Below are 15,630 nucleotides of genomic sequence, written 5' to 3' on the forward strand. Positions count from 1 at the left end.
GTGTTGTTTGTGTGCAGTCTGATTGTTGTTGTTTTTGTCTGTGAGCAGGTGTGGGTCTGCAGCAGCTTCTAGAAGAACATAAGAAGAGTGTGAGGAGGAGATGTGAACGTGTGACTGAAGGAAGTGATGAAGCAGGAGGAGGAAGCCTCCTCAACAGGATCTACACTGAGCTCCACATCACAGAGGAACTCAGTGAGGAGCTTCAGAGGGAACCTGAGCTGAAGCAGCTGGAGACAGCTTCCAGGAAGGAGAGCCTCCATCACACTGCCATCAGGGTTCAGGACATCTTCAGAGCCTCGGCCCAGCAGCACACACACATCCGAGTGGTTGTGACCAGCGGCGTGGCCGGCAGCGGAAAAACCTTCTCGGTGCACAAGTTCAGTCTGGACTGGGCCGAGGGCCTGGAGAACCAGGATGTGGGGGTGCTGGTGGTGCTCTCCTTCAGGGAGCTGAACCTGCTGGGAGAGCGGCCGTACAGCCTCCTCTCGCTGCTGGCTGTTTCCATCCCACGCTCCAGAAGCTGACGGCAGAGGAGCTGGCTGTCTGCAAGCTGCTCTTCATCTTGGATCGGTCTGGATGAAAGCAGACTGTCTCTGGACTTCAGCGGCGGCCGGCGGCTGCTCGATGTCTCCCGGCAGTCTTCAGTGGGCGAGCTGCTCACTAACCTCATCCGGGGGGATCTGCTGCCCTCGGCTCGGGTCTGGATCACTTCCCGACCGGCGGCGGTCCATCTGATCCCTCCAGCATGTGTGGACAGACTGACAGAAGTGCGAGGCTTCACTGACGCCCAGAAGGAGGAGTACTTCAGGAGGAGGCTGAGTGATGAGGAGCTGAGCAGCAGAATCATCTCCCACATCCAGACCTCCAGGAGCCTCCACATCATGTGTGGAATCCCAGTCTTCTGCTGGATCACTGCTACAGTTCTGGAGCACATGTTGAGCAGCGAGCAGAGAGGAGAGCTGCCCCAGACCCTGACTGACATGTACTCCCACTTTGTGCTGGTTCAGACTCACAGGAAGAAGCTCAAATACCATGAAGGACCTGAGACGGGTCCACAGGAGCTGACGGAGGCTGACAGGGAGCTTCTTCTGAAGCTGGGCAGGATGGCCTTGGAACATCTGGACAGAGGAAACATCCTGTTCTACCAAGAAGACCTGGAGCAGTGTGGTCTGGATGTGACTGAGGCCTCGCTGTTACTCTGGAATCTGCACTCAGATCTTCAAGAGAGAGTCTGTGATCTTCCAGAAAGCCGTCTACAGCTTCGTCCATCTGAGTGTTCAGGAGTTCCTGGCTGCAGTCTCCATGTTCCACTGTTTCACCAACAGGAAGAAAGACATACTGAAGACCTTCATTGGAGAGGACTGGAAGCAGATAGAATCAAGACCAAAAACTGACAAAGGGCCAAAGTTATTCAGAAAAAAAGATACATTCCCATCTCTGGACAACTTCCTGAAGGCCGTCCTGCAGAAATCCCTCAGAAGTCAGAACGGCCACCTGGACCTGTTTGTCCGCTTCCTTCATGGCCTCTCTCTGGAATCCAACCAGAGTCTTAGAAGGTTTGCTGGGTCCAACAGAGATCAGTCCAGGAACCATCCACAGAGTTATGAAGAACCTGAAGGAGCTCAGCAGTGACAAAGTGTCTCCTGACAGAAGCATCAACATCTTCCACTGCCTGACGGAGATGAAGGACCTCTCAGTAAATCAGGACATCCAAGAGTTCCTGATGTCACAGAACAGATCCTTGAAGAAACTCTCTGAGATCCAGTGCTCAGCTCTGGCCTACATGCTGCAGATGTCAGACCAGGTCCTGGAGGAGTTGGACTTGCAGAAGTACAACACATCATGGGAGGGACGACGGAGACTGATGCCAGCTGTGAAGAACTGCAGGAAGGCGAAGTGAGTCCACATGTCCTCATGATCAATGTCTCAGTGATGTTTGTAGAAAATAGTTTCTGTAGTTCCTCTGTGGAGATGATCCTCAATGATCCATCATGAAGAAACCTGACTCAGCACTCTGTGTGTCAGACTTTGGATACACTGATCATATTGATGATGAGGATCAGCTCACTGACAGTTTATATCTGACATGAGATCTGATTATTTGAAAAATCAAGAAAATAATTTTCATTTGATGTTAGAACTTTTAAAACAACATAAAGAAAATCCTCAAACCCTTATTATGGTGTGGAATGTTGAGCACCCGCATGATGCCAGGAGCTCTGTTGTCTAGAGATCAATGTCCCTGTAAGGTCTCCCATGGTAAATGGGTCCAAGGTGAGGGGCCAGACTAAGAACAGCTCAAAAGTCCTGATGAAATTGTTATGGAGCAGCTGAGACCCCACCCTGAAGAAGGGCCTGGGGACGGAGCTCATAAGTGAGCACCTGATGTCTGGGCCAGGTTCAGTCCTAGTGGATGATATGGGCCCGTCCCCAGGTGGACTCACCACCCCCCGAAGGAACCGTAGGGATTGGCTGAGGTTTGAATTGGGTAACAGTTGAAGGAGGGGGCGACTGGAGACCCAATCCCTGGACATAGAGACTGACTCTTGGAACATAGAATGTCACCTCGCTGGGGATAAAGGTGCCTGTGCTTGTGAGGGAGGTTAAGAGGTACTGGATGGATATAGTCGGGTTCACCTCCACACACAGCTTGTGCTCTGGAATCCAATCACACTAGAGGGTATAGACTCTCCACTTTTCTGGCATTGCCCGTGGTGAGAGGTGGTTGACTGGTATGAGTTTGAGCACAGCCCCACAGCTCAGCCACCGTGTGTTGGAGTCCGCCCCAGTGAATGAGGAGGTAACGTCCCTGAGCCTTCAGGTTGAGGGCAGGTACCTCACTGCTGTCTGGGCTTATGGGCCGAACAGCAGTGAAGAGTACCAGGCCTTCTTGGAGTCCCTGGGAGGGGTGCTGGACAGTGCTCTGACTCATCAGTCAGATGAAATTCTGGCAAACTTTTGGTGCCTCAGGAGGACCTTGACTGGGGACAGGGCCGGCCCTAGGCGCCCTAGGTGAGCCCGAGACGAGCGCCCCTTGGGAGCGTGGTTTTTGAGCGGTCCCAAGAGTTGTTGGGGGTGGGGGGGGGGGGGGGGGGGGGGGGGGGGGGGCTGAGGAGCAATCGCGAACAATACTGATCAGTGCCGAGGAGCGCGCTGCGGCGGACCAGCGGTCTGAGCGGGGCACACAGAACACGGAGCATCGTGGCGCCCTTTGTACGACCGCGGCCCCCCCCCCCGGGACGTGGCGCCCTAGTTCACCGCCTAGTTCGCCTATGCCTAGAGCCGGCCCTGACCTGGGGATGTTATTGGTCGGCGCAAGACGTATTTCAAGGAACTCCTCAAACTCATAACATCTTCTGCGGAGGAAGCAGAGGCTTAGGTCTCAGTGGTGGACTCATCCATCACCTAAGCCGAAGTCACCAAGGTGGCTGATAAGCTCCTCAGTGGCAAGGCACCATGAATGGATGAGATTTGCCCTGAGGCCCTTAAGTCTCTGGATGTACAGGGATTGTCTTGGATGACACGTCTTTGTAACATCACATGGCGGTCGGGGACAGAACTTCTGGATCTGCAGACTGGGTTGGTGGCCCCTTTTTTAAAAATGGGGACCAGAGGATGTGCTCCAACTATAGGGGGGTCAAACTCCTCAGCTTCCCCGGCAAAGTCTATTCCAGGGTACTGGAGAGGAGGATTCGACTAATTGTCGGACCTCAGATCCAGGAAGAACAATGCGATTTTCGTCCCGGTCGCGGAACACTGGACCAACTCTACACCTTCCATAGGGTGCTCGAGGGTTTAGTGAAGTTCATTCAACCAGTCCACATGTATTTTGTGGATTTGTGATTCAATCGCATCACTCGTGGTGTCTTGTGGGGGGTGCTTCGGGAATACGGAGTCCGGGGCCCCTTGTTAAGGGCTGTCTGGTCTCTGTATGACCAAAGTAGGAGTCTGGACCACATTGCCAGCAGTAAGTCGGACCTGTTCCCGGTGCATGTTGGACTCCGGCAGGGCTGCGCTTTGTCACCGGTTCTGTTTATAATCTTCATGGACAGAATTTCTAGGTGCAGCCAGGGGCCGGAGGGGGTCTGTTTGAGGACCACAGGATTTTGTGTGTACCTTTTTGCAGATGATGTTGTCCTGTTGGCTTGCAGTTGACTGCCGTGATGCAGTCGTCTGATTGTTCTGTTGTGGTGAAGAAGGAGCTGAGCCGAAAGGTGAAGCTCTCGATTTACCTGTCAATCCTTGGTCCCACCCTCACCTATGGTCATGAGCTTTGGGCCATGACTGAAACAACAAGATCCTGGATACAAGTGGCTGAAATGAGCTTCCTCCGTAGGGGAGCTGGACTCCCTTGGGATAGGGTGAGGAGCTCAGTCACCAGGGAGGAGCTCGGAGTAGAGCCGCTACTCCTCCACATCCAGAGGAGCAGCTGAGGAGGCTCAGCTTCTGTTTAGGATGGAACCTCCTGGACGCCTCCCTGGGGAGGTGTTCCGAGCATGTCCCACCAGGAAGAGGACCTGGGGAAGACCCAGGACACACTGGAGGGACTATGTCTCTCAACTGGCCTGGGAACACCTCGGGATCCTTCCGGAATTGCTGAAAGAAGTGTTTGGGAACATGAAGTCTAGGTATCCCTGCTCAGTCTGCAGCATCGGTGAACCGACCCCTGAAAAGCGGTTGAAGATGGAAGGAGTTCAACTCAAGCAACACGTCTGTATTCTGTAACTGTTGATGTCAAATGAGAGGCAAAGATTAACAGGCTCAAAAGGAAATTCTCAACTTTGCTGAGAAAGCTCAAAGAGTGTATGTCAATGCAACAAACTGTTGATTGTACACTTAAAGGGCAACTCCGGTTTTTTGACACCTGGACCTTATTTCTAGGTGTGTCATGCTCATATACTCACTCAGACAAACATCGTGCAGCTCGGAGTCCTTCAGAAGTTATTTAGATCCAAACGATGTAGCCGCACTAGAGGGGGTGCCACAGCAATGGAGCGTTAGTGCGGGACATAATCTCTGCAAAGTCGCTCATTTCGGCTGTATTTCTTCATCCATCGCCAGTGTTATCATAAAGTCAGCACGTCTACCGTCTTCAGGTGGGTCAGCTGAAGAGCTGACAGTTTTCGCTAACTTAGCCACAATTAGCTCGGATGGGAACGTTGCGGCGCTCCTCTCCCCAGCAGAGAGGCACTTTGAGTCGGCCTCGGCTGTCACGGCGCCCCGGCGTCTGACTTCCAGGGGCCGAGTTGGAAAACGGCCCTCAGCTGCTCCACGGAGGCTCCGGACACCGGCGAAGACGCACGGCTCACGCGCGGCCGCTGGACGTCTCTCCTCGCCGGGAGGATGCGTATCTCTGCTCCCCGGCAGATGCGCGCTCCGGTCCGGCCGCGGGACGCGCGACGGCCCGCCGTGCCGAGGCTGGTGCTCTCTCCTCACCGGGAGGAAGCGTATCTCTGCTCCCCGGCGGATGCACGCTCCACGCCGGCCGCGGGACGCGCGACGGCCCGCCGTGCCGCGGCCGGAGCTCTCTCCTCGCCGGGAGGAAGCGTATCTCCGCTTCCTGGCGGGACGCGCGACGGCCGGAGCGCTCTCCTCGGCGGGAGAATCCAGATCTCCGCCGCCCGGCGGATGCGCGCTCCGAACCAGGCCGCGGGACACCGCCGGAGGCCCCCCTTCCGACCCGAAAGGCAACCCAGCGCCGATGGAGGAAAAATACAGCCGAAATGAGCGACTTTGCAGAGATTATGTCCCGCGCTAACGCTCCATTGCTGTGGCACCCCCGCTAGTGCGGCTACATCGTTTGGATCTAAATAACTTCTGAAGGACTCCGAGCTGCACCATGTTTGTCTGAGTGAGTATATGAGCATGACACACCTATAAATAAGGTCCAGGTGTCAAAAAACCGGAAGTTGCCCTTTAAATCAAACAGGTGCTGTGAAAAAAAGTGTACATTTATTGCTAAAAAGTAATCAAACTTAAGCTAAAGCCACAAGACATCTTCAAATAATGACTTCCTCCAAAATAGTCATATTGCCCATGGATTCTCTTCTTTTTTAACCAGAAAGAAAGTCGGCAGCCACATAACCTGAAATAGTGAAATAGTCCAATAAAATGTCCTCTCTCATAATGTCCTGTCCTTTCTGTGTCTTGTTCCAGACTTTCAGACTGCAGACTCTCTGACTGTCACTGTGAAGTGATCTCCTCAGCTCTGACCTCCGACCCCTCCCATCTGAAACATCTGGACCTGAGTTACAACAACCTGAATGACTCATCAGTGAAGACTGTGTGTTCTGGGACTGGAGAGTCCAAACTGTCAACTGGAGACTCTGAGGTCAGTTCACCATCTGAAGTTAGAATCTGTTAGAGTCAAAGGACTGAGAGGAGTTCAGGAGGATTCTTGGAGTTCTGGCTTCAACTGTTTGAACTTGAAACTTCTAAACTCCTCCAGTTGAACCCTTCTTCAGACTTAAAGAGTGTCCTCTAATCTCACTTCTTTCTCTCTTTCTTCAGCTTGGAGAGATGCAGTTTGTCAGCGATCAGCTGTTCTTCTGTGGCCTCAGCTCTGAAGTCCAACCCCTCCCTCCTGAAACATCTGGAACATCTGGACCTGAGCTGGAACCAGCTGCAGGATTCAGCAGTTGAGCAGCTGTGTGGTTTTCTGCTGAATCCACTCTGTGGTCTGAAGACTCTGAGGTCAGACTCCATGTTCAAGTGTGTTTCAGTGAAGCTGTGTTGACATCAGGCTGATCTGACAGTGATCCACATTTCAAAGCTTTCTAGAAGAAGGAAGGTGCTGCAGTGGATCACTGACTGTGATGTGAGCTCCATGTCTGGTCTCTACTGGATGAAACTCACTGTAATTCAGTTTAATTGTATTTATTTAGCACCACATGCAATGCAGAGATATCAAGGCACATTTAAATAGAGAATCTAACAATTCCACATGAGCAACGAGAGTCTCGGTGGCAGTGGTGTAGCTGGGATGTATTCCACATGGGTTTTCATGTGTCAAAAGGGCCCACATGTTTGGCATGCCGCATTGCACGCAAGAATAGAGGACAGAAAAAAAGAGAGAAAAAAAGTGTGGATAATAATAATAATAACAATAACAATAACAATAAACTAATCACGAGTTAACAAATGTAAGGGAAACACTCAGTGCACTAAGTGCAAACATGTATCCCATTACATGTGGACCATTATTGTTTACAACCACTTTTTTTTAACCCTATTCAAGAGTAACAAGACCCTTTGTTTGTTCAGCAACACTGACTGGTGTTGATGCAAGCCGGGTAGCAGTGGGGCCCCATTAGGTAGGTTCCAGACGTGTCATTGTAATGTGTCCGGGGGGTTTCAAGTTGTGTCGCTGATATCCGCCGTCTTCTTCCGCCGGCCCCCTTCTAGCGTCTAACCGGTGAGTACTCGGAGAAGGGCCCCATGCGGGGGATTTTCGACATGTTGTCGTTGCAGCGTCTAGTGTAGCGCCTTAAATCTGTCATTGAAATTGACTGATGTCAGCCGTCCCTCGGGGCCCCCTTCAGCTCAGGGGCCCTAGCCAGTAGCGCCGCCTCTGGCTGGAGAGAAGCAGCTGCTGCTCATTCAGCCTCTGGATTTAAACAAACAAACAAAAATCCTCGGCAGTGTGGTGGTGGGACAGGATTTCACCCCAACAGGGCCCGAGGGTTTTCAGAACCCACCAACCCTACGTAAATTATGCCTCTGCTCGGTGGAGAAGAGAAACTCTTTTTTTGAAAGGAAGAAACCTGCAGAAGCAGACTGTTCCAAGACAGAGAGCAAGAGAGAGGATGAGAGCTTGTAACGACCGCGTAGGTCCTTACCTGTTTCACCCAGCAGGGGTAATGTAATGTTTTTCCTGAGCTGACCATTACCAAGGGAAGTAGGGGTGCTGGGGGTGCTGCACACAGGCGGCGTCAGGGTGGGGCTTGGTTGGGCTAAAGCCCCACCAAGAATTGTATTAGCCCTACCATAAGCCAACCAAGAAAAAATAAAAGTTTTAAATCCAACAGCACCACTGCGGCGCATGTAACGGCATTCAGACAGGCATCTGCGAGGACAGCTGAGCTTCACTCTGGGGTCCTGGGATAAATGGGGTCCTGCTACGTAGTACGTCACTCATGTGAGCGCCTTAGCTAACCTGGCTGTAATTACATTGCACTTTGCGTTAAAAAAAAAAAAAAAAAAAGTCAGATCTCAGATCTGGCAACCTCCTCCAGCGGACTGCAGAGGCACTGCAGGCGGTGTTCTGCAGGTCGGTGATTCCTGGACCGGAGACGGAACTGCAGCCAGAACGGTGGTTCTGTTGTACATGATTTTTCTGCAGGCCGTACAAATCGCTGACTTTCAGAAGGAAGACAGACTCTCCTCTCCGCTGTGCTGGATGTGCGCTCAGAATAACAGTTCGTGTTGTGCGCTAACGGAAGCCTCACACTGACAAAAGTGCGGCAAACGAGGAGAGTTGGCTCGACCCAGAGAGATGGAGCCGGGGTGTTGTTTTACTTTAAATATACATTCACATTGAAGTTCTGCCATTTTTGGAAGCCCTGCCACAATATGGGTCAGCCCCGCCTCAGCCCCATCAGGAAAAATACTCTGGCACTGCCGCTGGTGCTGCAGCACCCGGTCTTTTGTCATGCAGTCACGCCACATATTGTATTTGTCACGATGAAAAAAAATCCTGGTAAACTCGTCTGGTGCGCCGTTGGTACCCCCGTTGGATGAGGGCGCCTGTGTAATGCTCGTGTCCCCCCCCTTGGATGACGCGCTGAGCCCTTTTTTCTCTCAGCACCCCCTGTTGAGAATACGTTCCCGCGGCCATGTAGCTGACATCCGAATCCGTAAAACTTGATTCACTGGGGATATTTAGTCTGGGGCACGGTTTTGTGTTTGAAAAAAATGTATGGGCGTTTTCACCTGGACATTGGTATGTGGGCGGGGTTGTTTATTTAAGGGGAAGCAGCGCACCTGCTGAGGGAGGAGAGTGACGTCACACGCCGTCCTGTGGGGAACTCACCTGCCGGAGGAGCGAGGCCGGGGAGCGTTTTGCCAGGAGTAATCTGAAACAAAAGGGATTATAACTTGGTGTTTTGTGGACCCTCTGGATTTACCGGCTGTTTGCCACGGAGCTGCCGGGCTGCAGAGGAGGAGCGTGGGGGACGAGAGGTCTGAGGATTTACCGGGCATGCAGGGACGTGCGCCTCAAACTTTGGGGAACATTGGAGAGGAAAGAGACAGGACTTTGTGGAGCCTTTGAGTTTGTTGTGGACTTCCCGCGCTGTGCGGCGTTTTCTGTTTAATTTATAACGAGGAGCGCTCGAGCTGCGGGTTGCTTGTTTTCTGTTGGGAGGGTTTTGTCAGAATAAATGCGGGATTTTGTTGTCAATCTTTGTCATCTGCCTATTCATCACCCCTGCTGATTGGTGTTTTCCGACCGTGACCTCTTAATGCGTAGTGGCAAGATCGCCTTGGAATTGACAGGCGAATTGTTACAAGCTAGCCAGAGAGAGCTCGAGGGCTGAGGTGGTGTGTGCTCTGGTGTGTGTGTGTGTTTTGGTCATCCAGATGTTGGAGGGACAGAGAGTGGACTGAGCTCTGAGTCTGCAGCATGTTGATGAGAGCTCTTCTCCTCCTGGAGGCTTCAGCTGTTTGGACTTTACATTTCTAAACTCTTCCAGTCTGAACCTTCTTCAATCGTCAGACTTTGTCCTCTAACCTCTTTCTCTCTTTATTCAGGTTGGAGAGATGCAGCTTGTCAGACATCAGTATTTCTTCTGTGGTCTCTGCTGTGAAGTCTAACCCGTCCCTCCTGAAACATCTGGAACATCTGGACCTGAGCTGGAACCATCTTCAGGATTCAGGAGTTTCTCAGCTGTGTGGTTTTCTGCAGAGTCCACTCTGTGGTCTGCAGACTCTGAGGTCAGTTGACTGTCTGTTCCTCTTGCAGAAGGAGAAATGCTTGTCAGCAACAGCTGAATGGTGTGTGTGGACATGAGGTGTGTGAATGTTGTACAGAACAGCTGACTGATCAGGACTCAGTCATGTGGAGCTGCTCATTTCTCCATCAATACATCTGATTGGTTCCTCCTCATTGATTCTGCTCATTGATTCTGCTGCTTTCTCTCTTTGTTCAGGTTGGACTTCTGCAGTTTGTCAGAGATCAGCTGTTCTTCCCTGGCCTCAGTTCTGAAGTCCAACCCCTCCCTCCTGAAGGAGCTCCACCTGAGTAACAACCAGCTGCAGGATCCAGATGTGCAGCAGCTGGTTGCTCTCCAGCAGAGTCCAGACTGCAGCCTGCAGACTCTGAGGTCAGTAGATGGTTGGAGATGAGTCCATGCTGCTTCCAAGCAGGTTCAGGACTAAACACAGTCAGTGTGAGAACAAAGATCCAGATGTTTGACTCTCAGTGAGGCTGTGAGAGGAGAACGCTGAGCAGCTTCAGGACTGGACAGCAGAGGACACACAGTCAGCCAATCAGAGGAGCCACAGGCTTGTTGTGTTGGTCTGACAGTGGTGGCCCTTCATGAGCTCTGAGCTGCTGACTGTTGCTCTGAACAGGACTGAAGTCCTCGCTGCTTGGCCCCTTTTCCACCGAGCTGGCTCCTGGTCTGGTTTGGTGTCCGAACATTCCAGAACACCACTGCTTTGTGCTTCTGGTTCCAGGCTCTAAAAACTGGTGCTAAGCGAGCATCACCTCTTCACTGGGCCAGATCAGAGCACCGAGTATGTCATGGGCTGAGGGCAGAGCCATTGAGACCCTTGGAAACACAAAGCCTCCAACTTTAGACCTACAGCCAAGCCACTTTCCAAATGTTTATCTTTTTCAGGGGCATGGGGGGGCTGAAGCCAATCCCAGCTACTTTGGGCAGGGGGGGGGGGGCGGGCGGGGGTACACCCTGGACAGTTCACCAGTCTGTCGCAAGACTGAAAAATAGAGACAAACAACCATTTACACTCACATTCACAGAGAGAAGTAACCACATTATCTACAGCCCAGCCTAACCGCGCCCACCACCACATACCCCCACCAGCCAACTAAGGCCAAGGACTGGTCAGCCTAGCCAACCCCGACCCCCTTGTGGGAGCAAGAGTCTGCCAAAGCCATGTGTACCCCCTGGCCTGTGGATCATCTTGAACACCATACCTTAAAATCCAAATACCACTGGGTGGTCTGGGTGTTGATATCCTTCATGTGGTGGAGCCACTGGAGCGGAACGTAGTCTGAACAGAGGGTGAATGAGCGTTTCAGGAGGTAGTACTGCAGGGAGTCGACCGACCACTGAATGGTGGGGGCGTTCTTCTTCCCCATGATGTACCTGCTCGCCCTCTGAGAGAGCTTCCTGCTGATGTACAGCACGGGGCGGGGCAGCACACCCTCCACCTGCTGGGAAAAACCGGCCGTTGACCTGGGGCATCAGGCAGGCATCAAAACGAACAAATGAACTGTACATACCCATACTAAAACTCATTTTCACTCTGGCTTGGGCCCTCCTCCCAGCTTTCTTTAACGAGGCCCAACACCCCAAGTGGTCTCCTACCAAACAGTAGCTCAAAGGAAGAAAATTCCGTGGAGGCCAGGGGAACCCCAATTATGTTCATCCTCAATCATGAACTTACGAATCATGTTCTTCAAAGTCTTATTCACTCGCTCCACTAGATGGTTGGTCTGTAGATGATAGGCACTGGTCCGAATAGACTTTTTGCCCAGTAATCCGTACAGTTCTTTAAGTCTGCGAGACGTGAACAAGGTGCCCTCGTTCATGTCTCATGACCTGAAACATCACCTGCGCCACAGATGGTGCACAGCCGCACTGCTTCTGGGTAACGTGTTGCATATTCCACCAGAAGTAGTACAGAGCTGTAGATATGTGCACTCCAGGGAAATGGCCCGACGAGGTCCATGCCAGCGTGGGACCTCCATTAGGGTAGAGAGTGCAGAGGCGCTTTTAGTATGGCTGACTGGTTAACCACCCGGCACTCAGGACAGGATGAGCACCACTGGTATGCATCCTCCTGACTGCCCGGCCAATAAAACGGGGCCACAATTCGCTCCAGAGTTGTTGCGTACCCCATGTGACCAGCCATTGGGTTACAGTGAACCGCCAGGAAAACAATTTCCAAGGGCTTTCAGGCACCAACAAATGGGTGTTTTCTACTCCTGTCTGAGCGTCACAGGTCACCAAAGCCCTGGGTCGAACCAGGCTCTGATGGATCATGGACCGCTTGCAGCCAGAATCCACCATAGCTCAGTGTACACCCCCTTGGATCCTTACTGGAAGCTGGATATCACTCCCAGTCCGGGGGAGGTTGCTCGGGGGTTAATGACCTGGGTTACTTGGCCCTCCTGGCCCACATCCATGAGGGGACAGTTGGACGAGGCTGTCCGCACCCCCAACACTCTTGTCCTGGCCTCTGAGGAGCTCCCAGTGGGTTGGAAAGGACGCTTGTAGCTGCTGGGACCTGCGGAGACGGAAGTACAGAGGTGTTCGTGGAGGCAGGGACACCATTCACGGGTTGCCGCTGTGCCCCGGTCTGCCATGCCCTCTTATATGGCGCCGAGACTGGCCGTCTCGTTCTTGGAGCTGGCCTCTCCGTCCTTGGCCAGGACAATGGAGTCCTCTCCGCCTGCACCTCGAGCGACTCTAGCACCGCTGGTCCATTGCAGCCTGCTCCTGCTGCATTCGGACCATGTCCTTTCTGGACACTGTAGCGACTCTTTCTCTGTCTGAGTCCTTCAGCAGAGAAAAGATGCAGCATATTCAGATTGAACCTTTGATTTGTATCCTCTTTTCAAGGAGACACTGGAGAACCTTTATTTAGGCCGCTCTCCAGACAAGCCAGTCAGTCCTCTGCTGCCTGCTTCCTGGAGCGGCTCCTTGTAAACCCAGCCAGCTACTTGCAGAGAGAGGGGGAGGTAATCGATGATTACTAGCTACAGGTGCTTCCCATTAACTCTCCAGCATGTATCCCTGCGCCACCTCCACAATTCCTCCCCTACAGCCGAGCAGAACCACGGCCACCACATTGCTGGGTTAACAGCTGTGTATCCATGATGTACTCATGTTTTACAATCCAATGACCTCCGGAACCAACTGAATACTGGAACTAAAGCCTGGTTCTTCTTGATAGAAAAGCAGTAACAAGAGACTCTTCTCATCACTTCTGCTTCCTCTGATCTCTCTGCAGGTGGAAGAACTGAGAGTAGAGAGGAGGCCGAGAGTCCTGAAGGTCTACAGAGAGCAGAGAGGAGGCCGAGAGTCCTGAAGGTCTACAGAGAGCAGAGAGGAGGCCGAGAGTCCTGAAGGTCTACAGAGAGCAGAGAGGAGGCCAAGAGTCCTGAAGGTCTACAGAGAGCAGAGAGGAGGCCGACAGTCCTGAAGGTCTACAGAGAGCCGAGAGGAGGCCGAGAGTCCTGAAGGTCTACAGAGAGCAGAGAGGAGGCCGAGAGTCCTGAAGGTCTACAGAGAGCAGAGAGGAGGCTGTGGAAGAAGTTCAAGAATTCAGGAATCAACATGCTCAAATAACTCTGTCTAAATGCGTGTTAAGTCTCTGTATGAATATGGATATAACCTCATGTCTTTGAAGAAAAATCAAGTCATTATGGTGAGTGGAAATAATGTCACATGAATATGAAAGTAGTTTAATGAATTTAAAGGTAAAAACAATAAAAAGGATGTGAAATAAAAACAAATCAGCAACAAAATAAGTTTTTTTTATTTGCGTTTTTAAATGTGTCTTGGCTCTCAGGGTGCAAATCAAAAACCTGCTAACAAATGCAATGAAGGTGCTGTGTAGCTTGTATGTCCTTGTTTTTAGTCAGTTCATGACCAGGCAGAAGACAAAGTTCTCGTCACTCAGCTCACATTTCCAGGGTCGGACTGTCGATGCAGTGAAAACAGGAAGAGTCTAAATTAGAGTTGTTCCGATTCCGATACCAGTATCAGAAATTGCGCCGATACTGCCGAAAATGGTAATCGGTAATCGGTATCGGCGAGTCCTGGAGTCCAGCCACCAATCCGATACCGCGTCATAAATTAAATTAGTAATCTATTTACTGGTCAGCTCCGTTAGCTCCGTTAGCTCCGTTAGCACTGACACTTCTTCTTCTGTAATGCTTTGGCAGCTAGCATCCCGTTAGTTGCACTACCGCCATCTGCTGGTCGTTAGCTCTGACACAGTTCTTTGCCGCTGCTGCAGCTGCTGTTCTTGAGAAGAAGAATGGATCAGGTGACAGACGTACAGTGCCGTTAAAGAAGCCTATTTTATTGTTTAGATACAGCTTCTGCTCTTTGGATTTTTATCTTTTGAATGTAACTTCATAGGTTGGTTTTGGACTGTAACATTTTTTAAAGTAATCTTTTAAGTTGCTGTTGAACTATTTTTTTACTGTTCTATTTAAAGTCCCTGCTCATTTTACTGTTATGTGTGCACCCTAATTAAAAAAATATTTCCAGATTTGTTTACTGTTGCACTGCTGTTATTTATACTTGTTTTATCTAAATGCCTTCATTTTACAATATTGTGTCTGCACTTTAATTTAAAAATGCAACAACATATATTTCTAGATTTATTTAAGTTGTCGTTGCACTACTGTTTAATATTGTTCTATTTAAATTCCCTTTTAATCTAAAAATATTGGGGCTGCACTTTAAGTTATTGAAAATAATTATTCCTAGATTGATTTAGTTCAATTGTATTTGCACTGCTGTTTTTTACACTGTTCTATTTAAAAATAAATGCCTTGAATTTGCTGTATTGATTCATGTTAGAGGGTTTAACCTGAGCCGGGCCTCACCACCGTGATGATCATGTGACAGTCGTGCAGGCGAGGCATGGTATTATTTTATAATATACTGGTATCGGATAGGTACTCGGTATCGGCCGATACCAACAGTAAAAGTATGGGAATCGGTATCGGGAGGCAAAAAATGGTATCAGAATATCTCTAGTCTAAATGAGCACTGAGCCAAGCTGGAGATGCTCTGTGTGTCTGAAATGTCTTCCGGTAGTCTTCACTGTGTGTCCTGGACCTCGATGATCCAGACCTCAGTTATCTGGACCTTGCTAATCCAGATCTGCACCGTACATCACGTGACACCCATTTGTGGTCAGGTTCACCCTGACAGAGTTTATCCTCTGGCGTTTCAGAGCGGAGTCTGCAACCTTTTCAGCTCCACTGACCGGTTTAGAGCAACGCAGCTTTTCAGCAGACTGGCAGGACGGAATATGAAAAGTTCCTCATGAGGGTTCAGTGATACAGACAGAGAACCGTCAGGACGCCATTAAAGGACCTCAGGGTCAGGTCAAGTGGCAGGAGGGAAGACGATTCCAAAGAGGGACCACTAGAGGACACCTTCACTCTCAGAAGGACATGGGGACCCTGAAACCCAGTGTCACAGCAATTCCAGATATGAGTAACATAAATTAATCTACTGAATCGTGTCCAGGAGCACATATTGATCACTTTATTCGTGTCTCAAACGACGTTTTTTAAAGCTAATACACTTCAGTGGGAATCATCTGGCCATACTATTGTTTCTTTAATTCAGACAATCAGATGTTTGCTGTTCTGGTCCCGTCCACACTGAGGTGACTTTAAGATGAGAGCGCCACACT

At 50.8% G+C, this 15,630-nt stretch overlaps 1 protein-coding gene across 2 annotated transcripts; it reads left to right on the forward strand.

Moving 5' to 3' along the window:
* Positions 1-1,066: 1,066 nt before the first annotated feature.
* On the forward strand, positions 1,067-9,983 carry LOC115409053 (uncharacterized). Of its 2 annotated transcripts, none has more exons than XR_003933882.1 (4): positions 1,067-1,900; positions 6,157-6,331; positions 6,511-6,693; positions 9,751-9,983. XR_003933882.1 is itself a non-coding variant. In XM_030120023.1 (4 exons), the coding sequence occupies exons 1-3, from the start codon at positions 1,520-1,522 to the stop codon at positions 6,640-6,642; spliced, it is 684 nt and encodes a 227-aa protein (XP_029975883.1). In that variant the 5' UTR covers positions 1,067-1,519; the 3' UTR covers positions 6,643-6,693; positions 9,751-9,983. The 2 variants fall into 2 exon arrangements, 1 of the variants encoding a protein (XP_029975883.1); XM_030120023.1 differs by having other exon boundaries at positions 1,067-1,896.
* Positions 9,984-15,630: the final 5,647 nt, after the last annotated feature.

Source organism: Salarias fasciatus, chromosome 22, assembly GCF_902148845.1.
Source record: "Salarias fasciatus chromosome 22, fSalaFa1.1, whole genome shotgun sequence".
Taxonomy (NCBI): domain Eukaryota; kingdom Metazoa; phylum Chordata; class Actinopteri; order Blenniiformes; family Blenniidae; genus Salarias; species Salarias fasciatus.

Excerpts from the sequence above, each read along its gene's own strand:
- LOC115409053 (XM_030120023.1), top strand. The coding sequence starts at position 1,520 with ATGGCCTCTCTCTGGAATCCAACCAGAGTCTTAGAAGGTTTGCTGGGT. Across the intron at positions 1,897-6,156 it reads AAGAACTGCAGGAAGGCGAA|ACTTTCAGACTGCAGACTCT; the intron begins GTGAGTCCACAT and ends GTCTTGTTCCAG. Across the intron at positions 6,332-6,510 it reads TGTCAACTGGAGACTCTGAG|CTTGGAGAGATGCAGTTTGT; the intron begins GTCAGTTCACCA and ends CTCTTTCTTCAG.